This window comes from Danio aesculapii, chromosome 7 (genome assembly GCF_903798145.1).
Source record: "Danio aesculapii chromosome 7, fDanAes4.1, whole genome shotgun sequence".
Classification (NCBI taxonomy): Eukaryota; Metazoa; Chordata; class Actinopteri; order Cypriniformes; family Danionidae; genus Danio; species Danio aesculapii.
The window spans coordinates 29,635,663-29,656,946 of record NC_079441.1 but is presented as its reverse complement, the minus strand read 5'-3'; the positions used below and the strand labels follow the sequence as shown (position 1 = coordinate 29,656,946).

The 21,284-nt window shown below is 36.5% G+C and overlaps 2 protein-coding genes across 15 annotated transcripts in view; both read right to left on the bottom strand.

Moving 5' to 3' along the window:
* The window catches only part of fam189a1 (family with sequence similarity 189 member A1), a 209,511-nt gene extending 193,322 nt beyond the window's left edge, over nt 1–16,189 (bottom strand). Inside the window, exon 1 of the mRNA XM_056461590.1 lies at nt 15,357–16,189. Coding sequence (XP_056317565.1) covers nt 15,357–15,581 — 225 coding nt within the window. The 5' untranslated portion in view covers nt 15,582–16,189. The remainder of the gene's footprint in view (nt 1–15,356) is intronic.
* Nucleotides 16,190–18,986: 2,797 nt separating this feature from the next.
* Nucleotides 18,987–21,284, bottom strand: part of tjp1a (tight junction protein 1a) — a 186,034-nt gene continuing 183,736 nt past the window's right edge. For all 14 annotated transcript variants that reach the window (XM_056461582.1, XM_056461575.1, XM_056461579.1 and 11 more), the window contains one exon: nt 18,987–20,803. In XM_056461582.1, the coding sequence (XP_056317557.1) occupies nt 20,709–20,803 (95 nt within the window). In that variant the 3' untranslated portion in view covers nt 18,987–20,708. The remainder of the gene's footprint in view (nt 20,804–21,284) is intronic.

Sequence of the window (21,284 nt, the reverse complement as noted above, 5' to 3'; positions counted from 1 at the left end):
GAAGAAAAGGAAATAATTTATTTTTGGCATGCTGATTTATGTGAAATCGTGAATTTAGGTCAGTATAATCACCTTGCACTTTTAAAATTATTGATTTTTTGCTTTGATTAGGCTATTCTTAGATCAGTTCAAGCTTTTATGAAGTTTTAAAATTAAAATTAATTGTTCACTATATAAAAATATAACATTTTGAAATTTTGAATAGCTAATATATCGGATATCAGCCTCAAAATTTAAAGAGTTATCCATATCAGCACAAAAATCCATATCCTAATACCTAATCCTTTGTATAAACTAAAAAAAAAAGGACTTATTGCATTGAAACTGCAGATCTGTTACTTGATCTTCTATTAAAAATTACATTCGTTTCAGCAACATAAGGCACTCAGGTAAATTGAGTAAAGTTAAAGCTATGTTTTCGACTTGAATAATAAAAGTTATTTTCCAGTTTCCATTTTCTTCCAATGGAATTTTACCCTAGCCTACCACTCCCTGATGGAACGCAAAAAAGATGGCAAAAAGAAAATAATAACGGCTGCACAAAAATTAAATATTTTCTTTATCCAAAAAACGCAACAAAGATTTAGCCATTCAGCTTGGGTAATTGAGTTAATGGATGCTGTATAAAAAAAAAAAAAAAAAAGTTAAATTTAACTAAATTATATTTAGTTCTTAATGTGAATGCTGTACATTAGAGGATGTTAATATTATTTGCATTTTGCCTCCAGCCCTAAAGATGTCCGCATATTTTAAATGTTCACGATGGCAAATTAAATCAGTACCCCCTATATGTCTCTTTGCTGCATCTGGTTTAGTGCTTCAGACTGTTACAGCGTGAGGTAACAAAGATCATGTCCAGAGTAGACAGTTGAACATACAGCAATAACCCAATGCATCTACAAAACCACAAAACTGGTAGAAATACCCAGTCCTAACTGTTTAGTCTGCGAATTGCATTCACACTAATGACATGTCAACTGATAATAGTAATCTAAAATAGATGCTAAAACAGTAAAAATACAAAATTGGAAAAAACCAAATTGTCACTGCTTCGGTGGGTAATTTAGATTAAAAATCTATTTCATTTAAATAAAAAAAAATCAGTTTAAGTTAAACATTTTGGGTTCCAGAACATCTCGACAAGACTTTAAAAATAACAAACTGATTCAATAGCATGCCCTTATAACATATGAACAAATGCGTTGTGATTAAACTTTCCAATAAACCCAAAGTGATCCAGATTCTGTAATTGCAAGGATCCACCCAATGGGAAGTGATCATCACAGGTGCAGTCACAGTATGAACTTACATTCGTCTACAGTATCTATTTAGCGCTTGTTTTGGCATTCAACAGTGGGAATTATTCTCACCTGTTGGTAAACATGAGCAAGGAAGCATTCTTTAAAAGGCGTCAGTCACTGCAATTCCTTTAATGGCCTTCCATTTGGAGAAATTACGGATTACACATGGGCTGCTCATGGAAATCTCATCTACAGTAAGTACGGCCACCTGCGCCTGAGAAGTTTCATTAAATGAGATCCATCCCACCACCTCAGTCTTTAATCATGTTTCATATTCAGAAACAATTACGCAAGGCAATTTAGCCAACCCAGGAAATGAACAACTCCCATCCAGGCCTTTTCTCTCAGGCAAACTTGTAATTTACCAATTAGTATGCAAAGAGAATTTAATTCTGCCGGTTCCACACACAAACCACAAAGGCGATTTTTCCTCTTTAACTCCAAGTCTGAATCATTAATTACTAATCAAAGCTTTAAATGACGCACAGACCGACACTTGAACATGTACACAAGGTTTTTACTGCTGAAATGATACTCTTTTAATGGTAGAACCTTACGGATGGAGGGAAAAATTCAGAATTGTTCTCATCTTTTTGTTGGTCCACATCCAAGCTCTGATTGCTCCAGCAGTGAACGATGCCTTTCAGATGCTAAAAAAATGAAACCAATTTCCATCCTGGCACATGCAGATTTAACATTTTACAACAACCGTGTGCTTATTCAAAGACCAATACAACTGTAGAAACCAGTTATGTTGCGGAACAGTGGAATATATTTAATTTAGGGTGGTAAACGCAGTCTTGAATTAATGTAAATGCTACAAATCTTCAAATTTATAGACCCATTCAGTCCTATAATTTAAAATAAATAAATATTCCATTGGAATCTGAATTGTTTGCCCATTTTTATCCATACAATTTAATCCGTGTCCAGCGAATAGCTCTCACTCCAAACAATATTTGGAGTTTATTTGTCACAACTCTTTCTAAACCTGGCATCGATCCTGCTCCTCTTTTCACAATGTACCCAAAAGGCTTCTCTATCACATATTCCAAACGTCTCGATGACCCATCAGCCAACGCTCAGAAAGCAGCTCAAAGATGATAAGTATGATGTATGTATTGAATGTGATGCATGGGCAACGATCCAAAATAGTAAGTGAAGACAACAGAGGCTGCTTCTTGGCAAAGTATGAGATGAGTTCTGGGAGAGAGTAAACAATGGCGACCACAATGAAATGAGCTGATTAAACTGAGCTGGGGAGAACTGACAGTGTTTTTATTTGCGGGCATGTTGGCATGAAGAGGAAGGGGAAAAGACAGCGATGGTTTTCCTTAAGGTTGGAAGAGTTCACTCATTTGGGGAATTCTGAAAATAACCCAGTGAGTCTCACACTTATTATCACAGCATTCAAATTAGCACATGCAGATGTACTGTCTGCATCTGCTTATCCACCCATCATGACTAAGAGTCAAATTTAGTCTTTCAGAGCCTTGCATGTGAAGTCACATGAAGGCCACCCGTGGACTCCTGCAGGCTCACGGGACACACTTTTTTTTTGTAGTACAACGTGATCAAGAAACCTTAATAGTTTAAAACAGAACTCCAGCCTATGAACAGTGATTTCTCTATGCGGGAGGCCTGTGGAGTTTCCCTCCTGTTCTAAATCTCTATGGCTGTGTAACAGGAATCAGTTCTGATGCTTGACTAATGTGCAGCACAGCTGTAGAACGTCTCTACAGCAGAAGCTCAAACTCAGCCGGATGAGAAGCTGACATCAGACATTTGAAAACGTGAGATCAATTAATAAAAAGGCCTTGTGTGGTATTAAAGATACTGGCTGATGCTAATAAACTGACACTTCCTTTCATATTCTGCTGTAATCTGCACTGAAGACTTGTACTGTTTCAGCACGTTCTTAAAGTAGGTGATCAAAATAGTAGAATAGGTGATGATTGAAGTAGTGATGATGAAACATGTCTAAGATATTATACTATACATATCAAATACAATTAAAAAACTTCTGAATTGGCTGATGATTAGGTTTTTGTCCTATACAAGGTAAAATAATACTGTAAACCTGAAAACTGCACAACAAACTTGCTTACAAAAAGCTAGAAAAGCCCTGGTCAGATCACATGATTTTGGCACGATTTCCTTGACGTGGAGTGTCATGGGGAGTTGTAAACGACAAATGGGCATCATGACACAACATTCAATCGTTTCTTTTCATGTAATGTGGCATAGTTCACGACAATCAATACCAATGCCTTATAACACCTCATAACAAGTCTAACACGTTTCCTTTTTCCCTGATCTTCACGACGAGTTCCGTCACATGAGTGACACTGGACAATAGGAGCACATAATATCTCAGTTATATCCGCGGGTGCTGCCGTTAATCCGTTGGTCAGGTAATCAAAAAAAGACTGCAATTTTACTCATGGGTGGATAAGATCAATCATTGGTTATGCAAACTTTCTCTAAAATATTAAAGTGTTTAAGCAATTTTGTTTGACAGACTGACACACATATGCAGACATATTCATTCGAACGAGTTTCTGAGATCTCTCACCCTTCAAACGGAGTTCGTTCTTTCAAGGTAATCTGGAAACACTTCAGTGTAGTGAATACTTTGCAAAAGCCTGTGTTGCTTATTGAAATTACTTGATTAAACTAATTAAATTGAAATTCACCAGCAATGCATGATTTTGTCATTAAAAATTAAAACAGTTTAATATAAGTTTCTCTGAAACTGTGAATATTTCACTTTAATTTTATTTAGGCTAGATTTTATTTTATTTAACAAACCAGCTTGTGCTTTGGCACTGAAGCATATAGCGGACTAGTTTTGAAGCACTTCACCTCAGATGTTATTCGTTATTCTTGTTTATCTAGTAGATAACTGACCAACAAAAAATACATTAAACTTAAGATACAAATTATACCAAATTAAATTCGGTACCAAATTATTTTTAGTTTTTGCTCATCCTCTACTGAGTGGATGATTTGTTTCACTCTGTGGAAAATAAGAGTTTAATTAATGCTTCACTGTAATTGTTGTATTACAAACCTCTCTCATATATTTGCAATTTTTTTAATATGTCATTATTTTGTCTTGAGCATCTGATTTTTCCTTGGTGCTGATGTGCTCTTATTTTCTCCGTCTTACTCACAGCAAGTTCAGGCGAGGGAGAGTTTAATAAGCAACGCTAGCTGGAAAATATATATTTAGATTTAAAAGAAAATATCTTAATATTAAAAAGAAAATATAATTTTGATCCTATCAATGTCGTAATGAATGCCCTTAAAAAATGTAACCTAGTTGTCAACAAGGATAAGTGTTTATTGAGATTGACATAAGATAAATAAACATTGAAATTAATAAGATAAGAAATATTGTTATAGCAACTAGGCATGGGACAATAACAGTTTTCAAGGTATACCGCGGTTTGGAGAAGTCAAGGTTTTAAAAAATTGTGTAATACCGTTCCTAAGGTATGTGTTAGATTTTTTATTTACATTTTTTTGTTTGTTTTTTAGGACAACAGTATCTTCAGCAGAACAAATATCCAAAGATTCAATTTTAAATTGTAATGAAATCTGATGTTTTTGAAACAAATGAAGACAATGATTCATTTCAATTATTTAGCCTGACATGTTATCTGCTCCAAAATATTTTAAATCTATCAAAAAAATTAATATATTGTGTTCAAAGGGGTTTTTTAGCCAGTCATTTAGAAAGAATATATTTCAGAGTAGTAATCACAATACCGTGAAACCGTGATATTTTTATCCAAGGTTATCATACTGTTAGAATCTCATACCAGCCCATGTCTAATAGCAACACTTGTGACTGCTTTGGGAAATAACAGTCGTCGTAGATGTTATGAGATGACTGATCGTGAAGGAACGTGTAGTCTGGCACATTTGTTACCCATGACTAGTCAAGATTTTAATAAAGAGAAAAATTGCATAATCTGACATGGTAACTTTCGTAACTGACTATAAAAATCGTGTGATCTGACCGAGGCTTAAGTGTGTACAGAACAGACCTGAAAAACTAGTAAGTGTATTTAAATGAGTTTCACATTTGGCTTTCTTTTTAAAAGCACAATTTTAGACATCACAGAGAATGAAGTACAACTTGTACTCATTTGTGTAAATCAATCTTGATAGAGGAAGTAAAAACAAAAGCAATGCATGTTAAATAAGACAAAGCCAAATAATCAAATAGTTCACTCAAAAATGAAAATGTACTTGCCATATGCTCAGCTAGTTTCAAACTTTTATGCCTTTCTCTTCTGTTGAATGCAAAAATGATTATGTAAACAGTAGCCACTGATTTCCATAGTGGAAGAAAAGAGATATTTCAGTAAGTAAATAATAGCCATAATATAATATGATTGTTATTAATTTATGAACCCCACATGGTCTAACTCACTTCTTATTTGAACATATCACACAGATTATTAAATCAATGAAAAAACAAACATGTTATGAATTTGCATTTACAGCTGATTTGCTGTTTGAGCACTTGCTCTTCTATCTCACGCACAAGCTCTGTGGGAGTCCGTGAGGAGGCAGTGGAACAAAACTAAATTCTGAATCAATGCACACAGTATACATTATTATTCCTCTCAACCTTCAGCTGTAATGCCTACAGAATGACTCAAATCTAAAAGATTGCAGTGGTGCAGGGCACATAAAAGCAATGTACTGTAGATGTTTTCTGAGGATACATTAAAAACACACTACCACAAAAAAAAAAAATCCCATGCCAAACAATTTTACAGTTTACAGCACGCCACAGCCCCTCGAGAGTGCTCATCCCTAACCGTAGGACGTGTGTAACTGTCACGCAGGTTTGCCCAAGTTGCTAACTCGCTCCCCAAATAGACCACAATGAATTTCATCCCAGAGTGACCATCCAACAGGGCTCCTTCAGATTGCCTCCTCTCCGTGGGGATAATGGGAAAGAGTGCACCTCTGGACAGCCCTGCAACAGGATTTCCTCTAAGCTGGTAACGGATTCAGGGTTTACAGAGAAAGTAAGGGAAGATTTGCTGGAAATATACTGTTGCAAACATTTTACAAACTGCAACTATTCAGTATCCTCTAAGAGAATGTAAAAAGCATGTCCACATGCGTTTATGATGATTGAGACATAATGAATTTTTGTGCAGTAAATCTATGTCTTTCCAAACATGTACGATGAAAAACAACACAAAACACTTGCACTGAATGCATATTTAGTTTTAGTTTTTGGGGTTTTTTTTGGAAGTACTCGGCACTGAAACCAACTATAGTCTGATAAATGTGTAAACACTTTCAACAGATACTCAGTGTGTGATGACAAATCAAAAGCAGATTTAAAACATAATATAAAAACTTCTCTATTCAGCAAAACTGAAACTCAAAAAAACAACAAGGAAATAATGAGGAAAAGCCGATAAAAATGCTTTTCCAATACATGATACTAGGGCTGCACAATACATAATTTCAGCATTGATATCACAATGCATATGTGCGCAATAGTCACAACGCAGATTATGCAATGTTGAGTTGGGATTATAGAGGAATTACCAACCTACATCACACAGGTTCCCAGTTGCAAAAAGAGACCGGTTGCAATAGCAAGCATGTCGTGTTGTGCAGTAGGATGCCAAAGTCCAAAAATAGAAAGCTTTACTTTTACCGTACACCACACTGCTTTTAACGCCAACCGCAGACGTCTTTGGCTAAAAGGGAGCTGAATGGAGTGATGACCTAATTAAAAATGCTCAACTCTGCAGTTCTCATGCTATAACAGGTAAGTTCAGGCTATGCTGAATCATACACATTACTGGTTTTTGATTGCAGCAATGATTTCAGCAAAAACAGTTAAATATGGTGCATTAAACTGCGGACATTGAATGCTTAGAATGAAACGTGAAAGTGTAAGTTCACATACTCTGCTGTACAGGGGCAGCTCACTGTCAGAGTGCAGTTGATTTGCTTATTGATAATTACCCAGGCCTTGTACAGCTCCGTCTTTTTTCCATGTTTTGGCTAGGCAGAACCTCGGTTTTTAGCACTACATAGTTTTGAATCTGGTAATCATGGAACATTATTTCTTGCACATGACCACACAGAACAAAACTGTTGGCATCCAAAGACTTGCAAGACGCTTGGCCATTTCGTCTTATCCAATATACATTGGGAGGGTGCTATCACACATGGACCTGTCAGACGAACGCCGCTCACTTTAACGTTAATTGTCAAATAACTGTGTTTATCACTGGGTGACAAGCTGTTATAATATGCTGAAAGCATTATGTAAATAATATAACTTATTTCTAAGACAACAACAAACTCTGTACTGCATCGGATGTCATTCCCTCGCTGTGAATGCTAGCGCTCCCAAATTTTTTCTGCAACCTCGTTGCGTGCGGATCCTGAATGTTTACAAATATGGTAATTCGACTATAGCTGATCAGCACAATAATAATTGAAAATACATAAGATTTGTGGGGTCATTGCAAAGTATAACCATAACCGAGTGAAACTTTGCATCATTTGTTTTAAAGGCATTTTAAGGGAGTTTAAAGCAATCGGGCACAAAACAAAAGTTCACTTGTAACTGTAATGAAGAATCATCATTTTACTGAATGAATACAATGAATACTATATAGTGTTATTTCATAATTACATCATAATTTACTTTCTGTACCTAAATACCGTTTGACTATGGAAATCCATAAAGCACTATTTATTTTACTTTTTTTGCTCTAATGTAATTTTTGCTAGCAATTTGTTTATTATTTTTATACATGATTCACACCCTTACAAAATCATCCCAATCAATCTTAATGAACGATTTCTTTCCAATATACTGTAACTATTCAAGCCTTCTGATAACATTGTATTCATATCGCAATATATATTGTAGAAAATCAAAATATTGCAATGTCAGATTTTTTATTGTGCAATATTGTGCAGCCCTACATAGTACAATGTGATTTTGGTGCTTTTCCATTGTGTTCTGTACCTAGTTCCTGGTGCTTTTTAGTAACACCTCAGATGAGGTTCCAAGTGAGCCGTACAGTGATCAAAAAGTGACGCAAGCACATCACTGATTACCGATTGGTCTGAAAGTATTCTCACAGCTGCATCATATAAACCAACCTATAGTTAAATAGCCAACAGCAGCCAATGTGGCATTGTTGGTTCGCACAACTAAACCATTTTTATACAGCCAAAAAATATTAAAAAAACACAACCTGGCATCCTCTTGTTGGTAATAATGAAGCAGATCCAGAGAGAACTGGATGAGAGTGAAAGCGATTATCACAGCAGCAGTAGAGGTGGCAAAACTATAGCGATAATCCCAACAACTTTAAGCAGTACTAAACTGGAGTGGAAACTCAAACAGAGCTGAGTAAAACTGAACTAAAGTCGAGTCGAGCCGTGCCAAACCATACTGTACAGCACACAGTGGAAAAGTAGCTTAGAACAGTGGAAGGCAATGACAGTACCCATATGGGTGTCTTGAACAAAGACAATACTGGACAAAGAACAGGATGAAAAGCTTAAATCTTAACGATAACAAGACGGGCAAGTGTACATAACTGGTAACTAAGGTGACAAATTGATCTAAAGCTGTTTGTTTTTTTCGGAGCCATTACTTTAGTCCCCAGTGTCACATTATCCAGTAATCATTTTAAAGGTCCCATGAAATTAAAATAACGTTTTTCAGATGTTAGTATCAGTATTGTTCGTGTTTAGGATATCTATAAGCTAATGTGCCCCAAAACAGACAAAAATCACGTTTAGAAGATATAAAACTGATATAAACAGGTAAAGTTTTTAGTTTGTCACTTCCGTGCAAAAGGACCAACGGTTTTATTTATGTCAACTCACACTACATTTTCTCATCACATTATCACTCATCACAACCAATCAAATACTCTATAGTGTCTGACATGCCCCGCCCCCTTCAAGACGCTTCTCATTTGCTGCACTTGAGCTCAACCTATCTCACTGGCAGAGCTGTGATAAAACAAAACACTATTGGCTGTGTTTTTAAAAAGGGAGGAGCTACACAATGTCCCACCCTCTCATCAAGTTTCGGTTGAGATTACATAAAGCATTGAATAACAATAATTCAAAAGCATATTTCAAAGCACTTCACAGGACCTTTAGTACTAAATATTAATCCTCAAAAGTGGGCTATTCATTCAATTTGTGTGTGCTTATTTTGTGGAAACCATTCTACTTTTTTATAATCAGATATTCATACAAGTTTATTTCAGATAAATAAAAATTAAAAAATAAAATAAAAATATAAATGTATAGTGGTTAAAGTACAGAAATAAAACAAGCAAACAATAAACGAATATCACCAGACTAAATGCTGGACAAAATCAAAATCACTTCATCACGGTACAAATTCTTAAAGACTTCTTAAAATCAGCAGACAGTCAAAAAGAAAAAGGAGAAGGAAAAAAAACATTTATATTTTTGCACAATAAATTGTTCACAGTAGGACTATATTTTGTAATTTCATAGTAAGACAATAAGTGTCTGATATGTTTTGGCAAGTTATTTCTGTAGCTGGAAATCAAACTTTCAAAAAGCAAGTTGACATCCTTTATTGCATTACCACAATTGTTTCAATATTTCTATTTTTTAATCTTTTTTGTTTCAGTTATAGTATCTAGAATTCAGCAGGAAACTGTTGAGGTCTGTGCGGAATGTGATATGACAAAGGGTCATTTCATATAAGCCTGTCAGGACTCATTTTGGTACCCTGGTGACATGTCTGTTTATGGCTGTCAGAGTTCCAACACCTTTCTGCCATATTTCCACCAGCGTTGAAGATTCTCTCCTCCAGACTGTGATGGACCTTGAATGAAAGGATCCGTGTTTGAACAGAATAACAAAATGGCTTGCTGAATTGAAGGAGGAGAAGAAGCGGGAGTTCAATTCTTACATGAAGGTGGATTAACGAATACACTTCTACATGCAAATTCACAGTTCTCCTGCTGATCAGGCCTCCCTGCTGAGGTCAGAAAGTTGATGCAGGGTTTCTGTGTCTGTCTGATGTTTCAGCAAAGAGGAATGAGAGACAAAGAGGGAGGTGAAGAACATGAGCAGCAGAGAAAGGATATAGAGGTTCTTTAACATGACCTTAACAGTTAACCTTAAGTCTTACCAGAAAAGGGTGCATGACATGTTTTACTGTTTTTTCCACCCTGCTCCTCAGTTTTTCCTTTCCCTTAAAAAAGGTACAACAACTGTGCTTTAGGTGGTCACTGGGGCAGGACCCTCAAGTGCACCTTTGTACTTTATCTACCAAACAATCAAAAAAAGAAATAACAGGCCGATAAGTCCAGTCATAAAAACGGAATTTACAGTACACTTTGTATTGCATTGATTTTTGAATTTTAATTCATCAAGCATTTTGCCTTAGACTTTATGGTATTGACCAATAGAAGAACAATGCGTCACAATGTAACCATAGTTTAATACTGAATCGATCCTAACATATACACTTTTACAATATATGTATTCATAAAAAAAAATTGTAACCAAAAAAAATTGCTGATGTTGATGTACAGGGGTTGAACAAAAGACACTGAAATGCCTGGTTTTAGACAACAATAATTCATTAGTATAGGGCCTCTTTTTGCAGCCTACAGAATGGTTCAATAGTCCTTGGCAGTGTCACGGCCATCTAGCAGATTGATTGGGCCTAGGAATATCCATGATATTGCAGCCCAAACCATTACTGATCCACCCCAAAATAGTTGCTGCTGGCACCATTGAAACCAACATTTGGCATTGGTATGAGTGACCAAAGGTTTGGCAATAGCAGTCCAGCCATGTATAATAAACATGTGTAGCTCCCGATGAACAGTTTATGAAAACAGGATACATTTCTTTTAGACAGCTTCCTTTTGTGTCAATAGTTACTCCTGTTATATGTGGTTCATCCTTGGTGGTATGATAACATTACTCTGGATACCTTGACTATTGGTACATCACAAATACTTGCCGTCTTGGTCACAGATGCACCAGCAAGACCACCAATTTGTCTTCTTTTGAACTTCTTTTCATACGTTACCCATAATGTTATGTATGGTCCTACACCACCCAACCCACTCTGAGATGTCGCTAGAGCACCTTTAGAGGTCGGAGGAGTGAGGTTTACCTGCATAGCACTTTACTAGCTGGCCTCTGCTACTACATTGTAATATTTTAAGCAAATCTGTGCTATTAATCTGCTGATTAAACCTTCATTCTGCTCTTACTGGTGGAATGTGCAATCAATGACGATTGGCCACCATGCTGGTCAAATTTAGCCATGAAACCTTCAACACTTAATTAGCCAGTATTTCAGTTTCATTGTCCTACCCCTGTATAATAATTATTCATATTTAAAAAATCTAATAAGTACAATATCAGCTATAATCAACAGATTATTTTAAAGTGAAATTGATAACAGTCAAATAAATAAATAACAAATATCAAGATATTTTGCTCCCTAATAAGTATGATTTGTAAAAACAACAGTGCGACTTTTAATAAAGATGAGTTTGGTCATTAACTTTTGAATGCACAATTAGCAAAAAGCACAAGGAGTTTTCTCTGCATGAAGGACCCGCCAATGACAGATTAACATGATACTTCTACTCCAATATGTTAAGAAATTAATTACAAATGAAATATGAAGGATTTGACAAGATAATTGACAGCACATAACTAAGCCACAAAACGTTCCGTATCACACACTCAAATGTAAGTAATTCTTTACCCAAAGTGGTATTCCATACTTTAAAGGTGTAGCATAAGCACTAAGCAGGTGAATTGGGACACAGCAAATAGCAAACAAACCAAAAATAGTTTTCCTATATCATCGCTGTTGCTAGAAACTTAAGTTAGGTAAAGAAATGCAAACACAGATATATTTCGAACAAGTTAAATCATTACATTTCCCCCTACACAAAGGACAAGCACACACGCTGTGCGTCCCCTTGCCCGACTCGCTCAAGACCACACCATTAATGCAGACTCTGATTGGCAAGTCTTTCTGCAGAGCTCTATTATAGCCCAGCCGCTCTGCCCACTCCTGTGAGGAGCACAGCATGTTGAGCAGCTCGCTGGCGCTGTGACCTCAGGCCTGGACACAGAAAAAAGCCCCTAGCAGAACCCAGAGATATTTAAAACCAGCTAATCCCCCTGCATATATACACACATCTACAAGAAAATCCACAAAACACATATCAAATCATCCTGATACAAGAAACAGCGGAGCTTTCCTGCAGCAACATCCTCCTTATCTACTGCACGCCGTACATCAGAATGATCGGTAAGCTCTGCGGATGTTTGACCACTGACCCCAAGGCTGGTTATCTTTGTCACCACACGTGTCCCTGCCCAATATATATTACTTTTTCATTATCATAATTAACACCGTTGAGCTTTCACATGCGCTGTCTAAGGCAAGATATCAAGGGTATGTGCTGCTTTCATAAATATTTACGGTTACCGGCATTAAATTTTAAGGTGTTGAAAATACTGTCCTACAAATGTTCCTAGTACAGTGCAGAGTGACGAGGAAGAAGAGGGTTGTGCTCATGAGCTGCTTGAGAGATGCAATGATGTAATTGAAACCTCTATTTGTGCTTTATTCCAGTTCAAAGGTCCAGATACTTATTAGGCACAGGCCAGTATATTATTCTGAGGTATGATAACCTTGGATAAAAATATCACAGTTTCACGGTATTGTCACTGCTGCTCTAATATATGCTGTTTTTAAATATCTGGGGGGGGGGAAACATTTTTTGAAAAAAATGTAGAATTTTTTAAAAATATTTTGGAGCAGTAAACTTGTCAGGTTAAACAATTCAAATGAATCATTGACTTCTGCTGTCTCAAAAACACAGATTTCTTTACAATTTAAAACCACATCTTTGGAGATCTTTTCTGCTGGAGATACTGTTGTCCTAAAAAACTAAAAACAAAACGTTAAAAAAAAATCTTACACATACCTTAGGAACACTTTAGTAGAAAATGTTGGCAGTTTTAAAACTTTGAATATTCTAAATCACAGTATACCTTGAAACCAGTTATTGTCCCATGCCTAATACAAGTGTTAAAGGGATAGTTCACATCAAAAAAATAACGTGCTTTTAATTTACTCTAATCCTCAGTCTTCGCAAATGGTTTTCAGATAAATAAAGAAGGTTTTATTGTTATACTAAGAAAAAAGTACATTAATTACGTTAATAGCAAATTTTCATTAAAGTCAACAATTCATTTGATATTGCTATATAAGCCGGCTCATCGTAAGTAGGAATGTTCAGAGACGATCACGTGATCTGAAATAGGGCCCAATCACGCGATTTCAGAATTGATCAGAATCAGATGTTACTTTGCGATCAGGACTTGAACATATATATTCTCATTATTTTTTAACACATCTATTGTTATGCGGCGGCACAAAGTTAGACCTCTTTCTTGACTTTACAAAGAAAGAGTAACGCAAGTAGCATGACATCACTTTGTTGCAGATGCTATTGGTTAAATGATGGCAAATAGAACATGGAAGCAGCTTGAAGCAGAAAGAGCGAGTATGTCTGCGGTCTGGAGGTATTATAAAGCTGATCATGACAACATTGCCATCGCAAACTGTAAACTATGTAAACTTGGGATTATAAAGAGGTGGAAAGGAAAAGGCTACATTTAACACAACAAACCTGATAAGGCACATCAAAAACAATAAATAAAACAAGAACATCATGATCATGGATCTGTTTCTAGAAGTATGTGATCGGGTTTCGATATCGGTATACTGAAAATCAAATGACTGGACTAAAGGGCAAAAAAACCTGATCGGGACATTGTAGGTCTTTCAAATCATTAGTTTTCAGTCTATGAGGGACCCCTATTATAAAATGTGAAAGGCATACGTTTTCTTGTATAAAGAGATTTATACTGTGTAAAATATGATGTATGCAATTATGATTACTTAAACAGTATCTTATTTTACTAATTAAATGATGCAATCAATTTATTGGCATGTTTTTTCAATTATTTCCATGGACCCCATTAGCTCTTCCAGTGTATTGCTGTTTCAGATTGCATAAATTGTACTGCAATGCTTGCAAATTAAAAACAAACCAATACAATATATGAAATACAGAAATCAAATCGAGTTAATTTTGTTAATATATATATATATATACACACACACACACACACACAATGTACACTATTGGGTGTTATGTTTTCATAAAAACTTCTATAACCAAAGTAAAAAAAATACAGAAATCAAGAAATCTGGGATGACAAAAAGTAGTTTATCCAAATGCACACACCCTGGTATATCAGACGACAAAGTATATGAAGTAAAATGATATTACATTAGGTAAACTTACTAGCTTTCATCGTTCAAATTTCAATTTCATTCTAAGCCTTTTCTCAGAGTAAATTTTACACTTAAAATACCCTAAATTAAAGCATGCCAAGCACTACTATACACACTGCAGCATAAAACGTGTACTCCAGCCAGTGCCTGAGCTCTTATTGAGATTAATTAGAAGAATACTCCAGTCTGAAAATCGAACATGGCAGAATTAATCAATACTAGTCAGAAACTACCAGCCTGTTGAAACATTTTCCCACAGAACATCAACAGGCATAAGTGAGATGCAGACGAATTTGATCCCCTGATCCCCTATTAAGCATTAGGCTTCTGCTGCATTACATGAGGCAATTTACCAACCACAGCCTTTCATAGGTGAGTTCACCTGAGCTCAAGCAACGAAGGGGCTTTTATAAAGACCCTCTGCACTTTGAACTATCTATAAGCCATTTAGCCTCGCATATGGTGAATATTGTACCGCAGGTACCCGGTGGTAAGCTGGAGAATTGAATTATAAACTAAGAATCAGTCGCGCGATGTGATTGCTGACTCTGCAGTTGCTGGGGGTCACAAACGCCACCACGTCCTCCTCTTCTGGGAAAGCTCACACATAAAAATATATAGTCGATTTAAATGCAACTTACCGAGAATCCTGCCCAAAAGGGACACGAATGTCTCACCCTCGGAGATGTAGTAAGGGCCAAAGCGGCGAAACTGACAGCCAAAATGAGGCTCCCGAGCACCATCTGAGAAACTCCCAGAGAAAGCATGATGCGAGTCCGGGTTCGAAACTCCCTCAGCCGGGAGAGACTGCGGGACAGAGACACCGGGCTCAGGGACCGACCTCTCGGCATTGCGCTGACCGGCATGGTGGCGAATTAGCAGTTTAAATAAAATCAAAAAAACTTGGGTTGAATCAGCGAGCTTCGTTTAGGTTTGCAGGACACCTCTGCGTTCAGTCGTTCCGACATCCACAACGTAAAGATGAATTCATAGCGTGTTGCCAAAACGCGCAGACCATCATCTCGTTAAACAGGGCTCCTCACGATGTCCTACTCTCACTGTTCTGGTGGTTTTCAAGCAGGTGTTTCAACAAGCCAAATCCAAAATCATTTCAATAAGACAAAGAAGTGAGCTCTGCGTGAACGCGCGCTGTATGCTCGTCCGCTTGGAGGGAACGCGCGGGATAGGTGATCCATCAAACCCCCGTTCGCAGCCGTGACAGTCCGTTAATGAAATCTCTCACGGCTCTGAACGGAGAACGTCTAAATAACGACGCTCACGTTCAAAGCAGCGAACTTCACATCAATCGCGCGCGAGTACCGGCTGCATGTGACGCGGCTTGAGGTTCAACGACGCTTTGGCAACGTCCGACTCCGGTGTGGGGTGATATCGCCGCTCGAGTGTTTACGGTGTTTGCGTAGAGCCGCAGCCTCGCGCTATAGTCTTCTGTCATGTAGATGTGCGAGCAGGTGCTCGGCTGGAGGAGGCGATGGACTGACGTGCCGCCATATGTAGATCCAGATAAATAGACGCAGGCGACGAACTCGTTTGTGGAGCCATAAAAGCCAGAGTCCGTGAATGGATTTAATGAGTCTGCTCAATCTTACTTATTATTCATTTTGTTACTTTTCATTAAGCTCGCTTTAAGACCGAGCTTTTACGTTCGGTTAATTTGCCATTTAAGCAGTGCTAGCAAGGCATTGATATGACACCAAGTAGAACTGATACATTGTGAATCTGACCATGTTTTAGACAAGTTTCTTACCTTAGTAGTTTAACATCTAATAATATATATTCGATAAAAGAAGGTAATAAGTGAGACGCATATACTGAAAGCAGGTCTGGTATCACATACCGGAATGGAACTAAGCAATAGAGAGTTGTGCGCTCTATATCGATTTCTCTGGAACTCCATTCCGTGTTTTCTCTTTCTCACTTCTCTTAACTAGCGAGAGAAATCCTTACAGAGTGCGGAATAAACCCGACTTTCAAGAAAACTCATACTGGAGGACTGGCTGTTGATTGATGCAATTTTTAAAATACATTTGTAGTTATTATTACCAAAATTTACCGTTGAGTTTTTATAAGTTATATGTCCAATATATGCAAGTAAATAAATAAAAGGAAAAAAAAAAATACAATATAGACTACATTTTAAAAAAATCAGTGATCATTTCATCTGAACGTTTTTACAGGGTCGAATATGGTGTAAAAAGTCACAAAACCAGATCTTTTTAAATTTAGTGATCGTGCATACGTCAAATGTAGGCTATTCATTGGTGAATTAAAAACACCACAAAAAATACAAAAAGCTAAAAATATTTATATATCTGGTCCCTACGAAAGAAAGAAAGATAGAAACAAAATGTGTAAGAAGGAAAGAAAATAGTAGTTTAATTTAGGTTATAATGATTATGTGACAGGCCTACTTATTTTGATTGATCTTCCAATATCTGTTTTGTAGAGAGTTGGGACAGTTGCAGCAGTTTTTGCATTTCCTTCTGTTTCGGGAACCAAAAATTTGAATATAATAAACCCACATCTATTGGACACCCACCCACATTACGTGTACATTTGATAATAAATGCAGAATTTAAACTTGAACAGACAAAGTCAAACGTTGCAGCTGACCCCGAGCACGGTGCAACATTCATTAAAACGTAATAAAAAAAAATCTAAAACATCAGGTTTTATTTTTATTTGTTTTTGGAAAACAGACCAACTGGTCATATGAATACAGACTATCAAAAGAACAAGCAACAAGAATTATCAGGCCTAAAAAAACTGAACAAAAATATATTCATTTTTTTAACTGATAATCTAGACTGAACCTTTACTAAACTACAGAGCAACTCTATCAACCCTGATTAAACTGGCTATGCTAGGGAGATGCAATAGCTTTAACACTTAATAACTATACCAATTTAAAGCTAAAAAACAGTGATTTAAAATATACGAATTAATAAAGTTTCACAAAACATCTTAGACGGTATGAGAAATTTTCTGAACATTAAAAAAATATACTTTTTTTACACTTAAAACTTACAACTCACACCTGCTTAATCGTCTCTCGGGGTCTTGAAAGCCTTGGTTAGTTGGATCAGTCGTGTTTCATTAGGGTTGGAGCAAAATTGTGCAGAGCTGTGGTCCTTTAGAAATCGAGCTTGAGACCTAGGCCTATGCTAGCTCAGGGGTGGCCAAACTGGGTCCTGGAGGGCCAGTGTCCTGGAAAGTTTAGCTCCAACCCTAATCAAACACATCTAAACTAGCTAATCAAGCTGTTATTAGATATGCTAGAAAGGCATGTGTGTTGAAGCAAGTTGGAGCTAAACTCAGCAGGACACCAACCCTCCAGGACAGAGTTTGGATTCAGAGTTTGAATAAGTCTTGTTGCAACAATCCACATTCTCCACCTATATGGCACACACAGTTTATTGTAAAATTTAAAAATCCATGTAGCGTAAAACTTTTCCAAATAGTAGAATGTTAAACATGCCATAATATACAGACACTAACATTTCCATTTTTGGTATAGGCCTATGTAAGATATGATTTAGTCCAGTATTAATAGACCACATAAATCATCTTACAGGATTATAAAAATAGGAATGATAGATTTACTGGCATATTAAACTAATATGCATTCATTCTTAGATTATCATTCTCGTACCCTTATTTCATTTTATCTATGACCCAATAGTATCCTAATAACATTAAAAGACTTAATGGTTTTACTAAAAAAAAATTGTTGCATGCAAAACTGTTGCAAACAATTTATTTGTGTTGAATTTAAACAAACAAAATGAGCAATATTCAACTTAATTTGTTTGTTTAAATTCAGCCCAAATAAATAGTTTACAACCACTTAACGTAAAAAATTTAGTAAATCCAAGGAATCATCTTTGAATATTTTTTTTCAGTGTTGGAGCTTTTGAAAACATTACAGTCTTAAAGAACATATTGATTTATGTTGACTTTTAAATGAAGAATAACACATTTATTTCTTAAACACGAATTCCAATTTCATTGGGAACTCAAGGAGAAGATTTAATCTTTTAACTAGGCATTAAAGTCCTTAAAAATCGTCAAACACAATAAACGAGGTTATAAAATAAAGCAATTCCGCCCTCTGCAGGCCTTCAAGTGTCCCAACACAACACACTGCAGCGTTCTGTCGCAGTAAGACACATTTTCAAAGTCACCTTGCTCGCTCCTGTAGGTTTACAACGGGACTTTGCTTAACCAATCTCTAATAAGACAACGACACGGTGTATTTTAAAAATGGTTTATTATTTAATACAGTGGCATACTGGAAATTGTGTTGAAAAGGGAACAAACTGCCACTCGTGAAGAGCTAATGACCAGTCAAAGCTGTGTTATATAGTCTAAAGAAAAGAAAACAAGTCTTCCGGTGTGCCATAATAAATCGTCTATTAGTACAAAAATACATTTCAGGACACACAATATAGCATCCGGTATCACAAATAAATGCGTGGAACACATTTCGAGAGCACACCGTTTTAAAAGAACCAGGTTTTGAGAGTAGTTTACATCGAGCACTTTCTCTTGTAAATAATGAATAAAAAGACGGTTATCGTTAAAAACGCGTAAATATTTAGTGTGTGTCTGTAGAAAAGGTGATATTATTACTGCTAAGTACACGTTCTGAGGCTCAAGGGTAGAACCAGAATACAAAGACGACCGTTTTCACTTCATTCATCCTCTTTTATAAACGTTCCCCCCTTAAGTTTATACAAAATAATAAAGACGTACAAAAAAGTCATTTACAAACCAATAATGAAGGCAATATGCTAGCTTTATGTACAGCCAAATCGATATCCTCCTTCTGTTTCTCTTTAAAGGACATGTGCATAGCAGATAAAAAAAAATAAAAGAGAAAACCTGTTCTTAACCTTTACGCTGTTTTTCGTGTGCAACACCCAGGTTTATTTATACAGCGGGTTGACATATAATGGCAGAAAGACAACTTCAGTTTCTTCATAATTTATCATTAGAACAACTTAGCAAAAAGAAACCAAAAAGGTTTTTTGTTTTTTAAATTCTCGTTGAAAAAAAGTGAGTCGTTTCAGATAAGGCATCACTGCTTCAGATGGAGTGAGAGATCGAGGGAGTGAGAGAAAGAGACAGAGAGAGAGAGAGAGAAGAAAAGGAGAGAGCAGCGGTTCTTCACACCTGAGTCAAAGCACGTGCATAGATCTCGACACAGCAGGAATGTTCCAGTGCTCAAGTTCACAGGTCTGTGAGGAGGCTAGCGGTGTCTACAAAGGAGCTAGTAAAAAAAAAAAGAGCCTTAGTTGACACTTCCTTGGCTAGAAAAATTCATACTGTTATTATTCATCACATCCACTATGCTCTCATCTAGCACTGATCCTGCACCTTGACATGGTAAAAGTCAGGAAAACGTGTCAGCTGTGCACTTCAACCGCTCGCCTGAAAGCCTAAAAACTAGAAATCCATATTCTAGAAAAGTTGCGCTATACATGAGAATAGTGTGCATACTATATGGAGTGAAAATACATTTGCACATTAATATAATAGTCTATACGTTCGTTAAAGTAGTCTAGACTGAATGGAAGAACCTAATAATAAAAAATAAAATAAAATAAAAAAAAAAAACAACGTGTGGAAAATATTACAGTTGGCTTGCAGTGTGAGTATTAGTTGGTCAGTGGCACGGAGCATGCAGTCCATCAGTGGTTAATGTCTGTTTTTGTTATCCTCGAAAGCCTTTAAAAGCACTTAAAAAAGAAGAGAAGGAACGATGAGGAGATTAAAACAGCACTTCATAGGATGTAACTCTCCCTGCAGTCTCAGAGGTTACCGTAAACAAAGCCAGGAGACCCTTCATTTATGGTGGAGCGTAGTGTCTTCATGTTGTGTGTGCATGTGTGTGTGTGTTCATAAGGGGGAAGGTCCTCTCTCCTTTTATCTGGTTCCACATTCAGTAACAGGACCTGCTGTCGTCGACCTCCTCAGAAATGGTCAATAAGCACAGACACACAGTTGGCTCCAACCAGGTAGTTGGGATCTCCGGGAAGAGATTTGTTCTGCCAACTCTTCGGATCACCTGGAAGACCAACAAAGAACACGAGGATGAATTTGATGGATGATCGGAGTTAGAAACGCCTTGTTCAAAAGTTTGGAGTCTTTGAGATTTATTAGGTTTTATGCAGCATTGATGCAGTACATTGCGTCCAAATCAAAGGTAGTCTGATAAGACTACACCTGAGAATCTAGGCTCACACCACATGCAATATGCCCAAAGACGACAAAAATATAAATAAATTAGAATCAGAAGAGCAATGTCTGAATAATTCAGTGATGAATAATCCATCAACATAAAGACATTTGAACATTATTAATGTTTATTCAGTGCCTTTTTCAAGATTTGAGGTCAATGATTTATCATTTATCCAGTATTATTATAAAGGTTTAGTAAATATTTAAAGCTGAAAGCAAAATTAGTACCCCTCATGTGAAATTTTAATTAACTTCAAGTATTTCCACCCTGTGGTCATCGGAAATCTGGGCACAAATAAGAAACAACT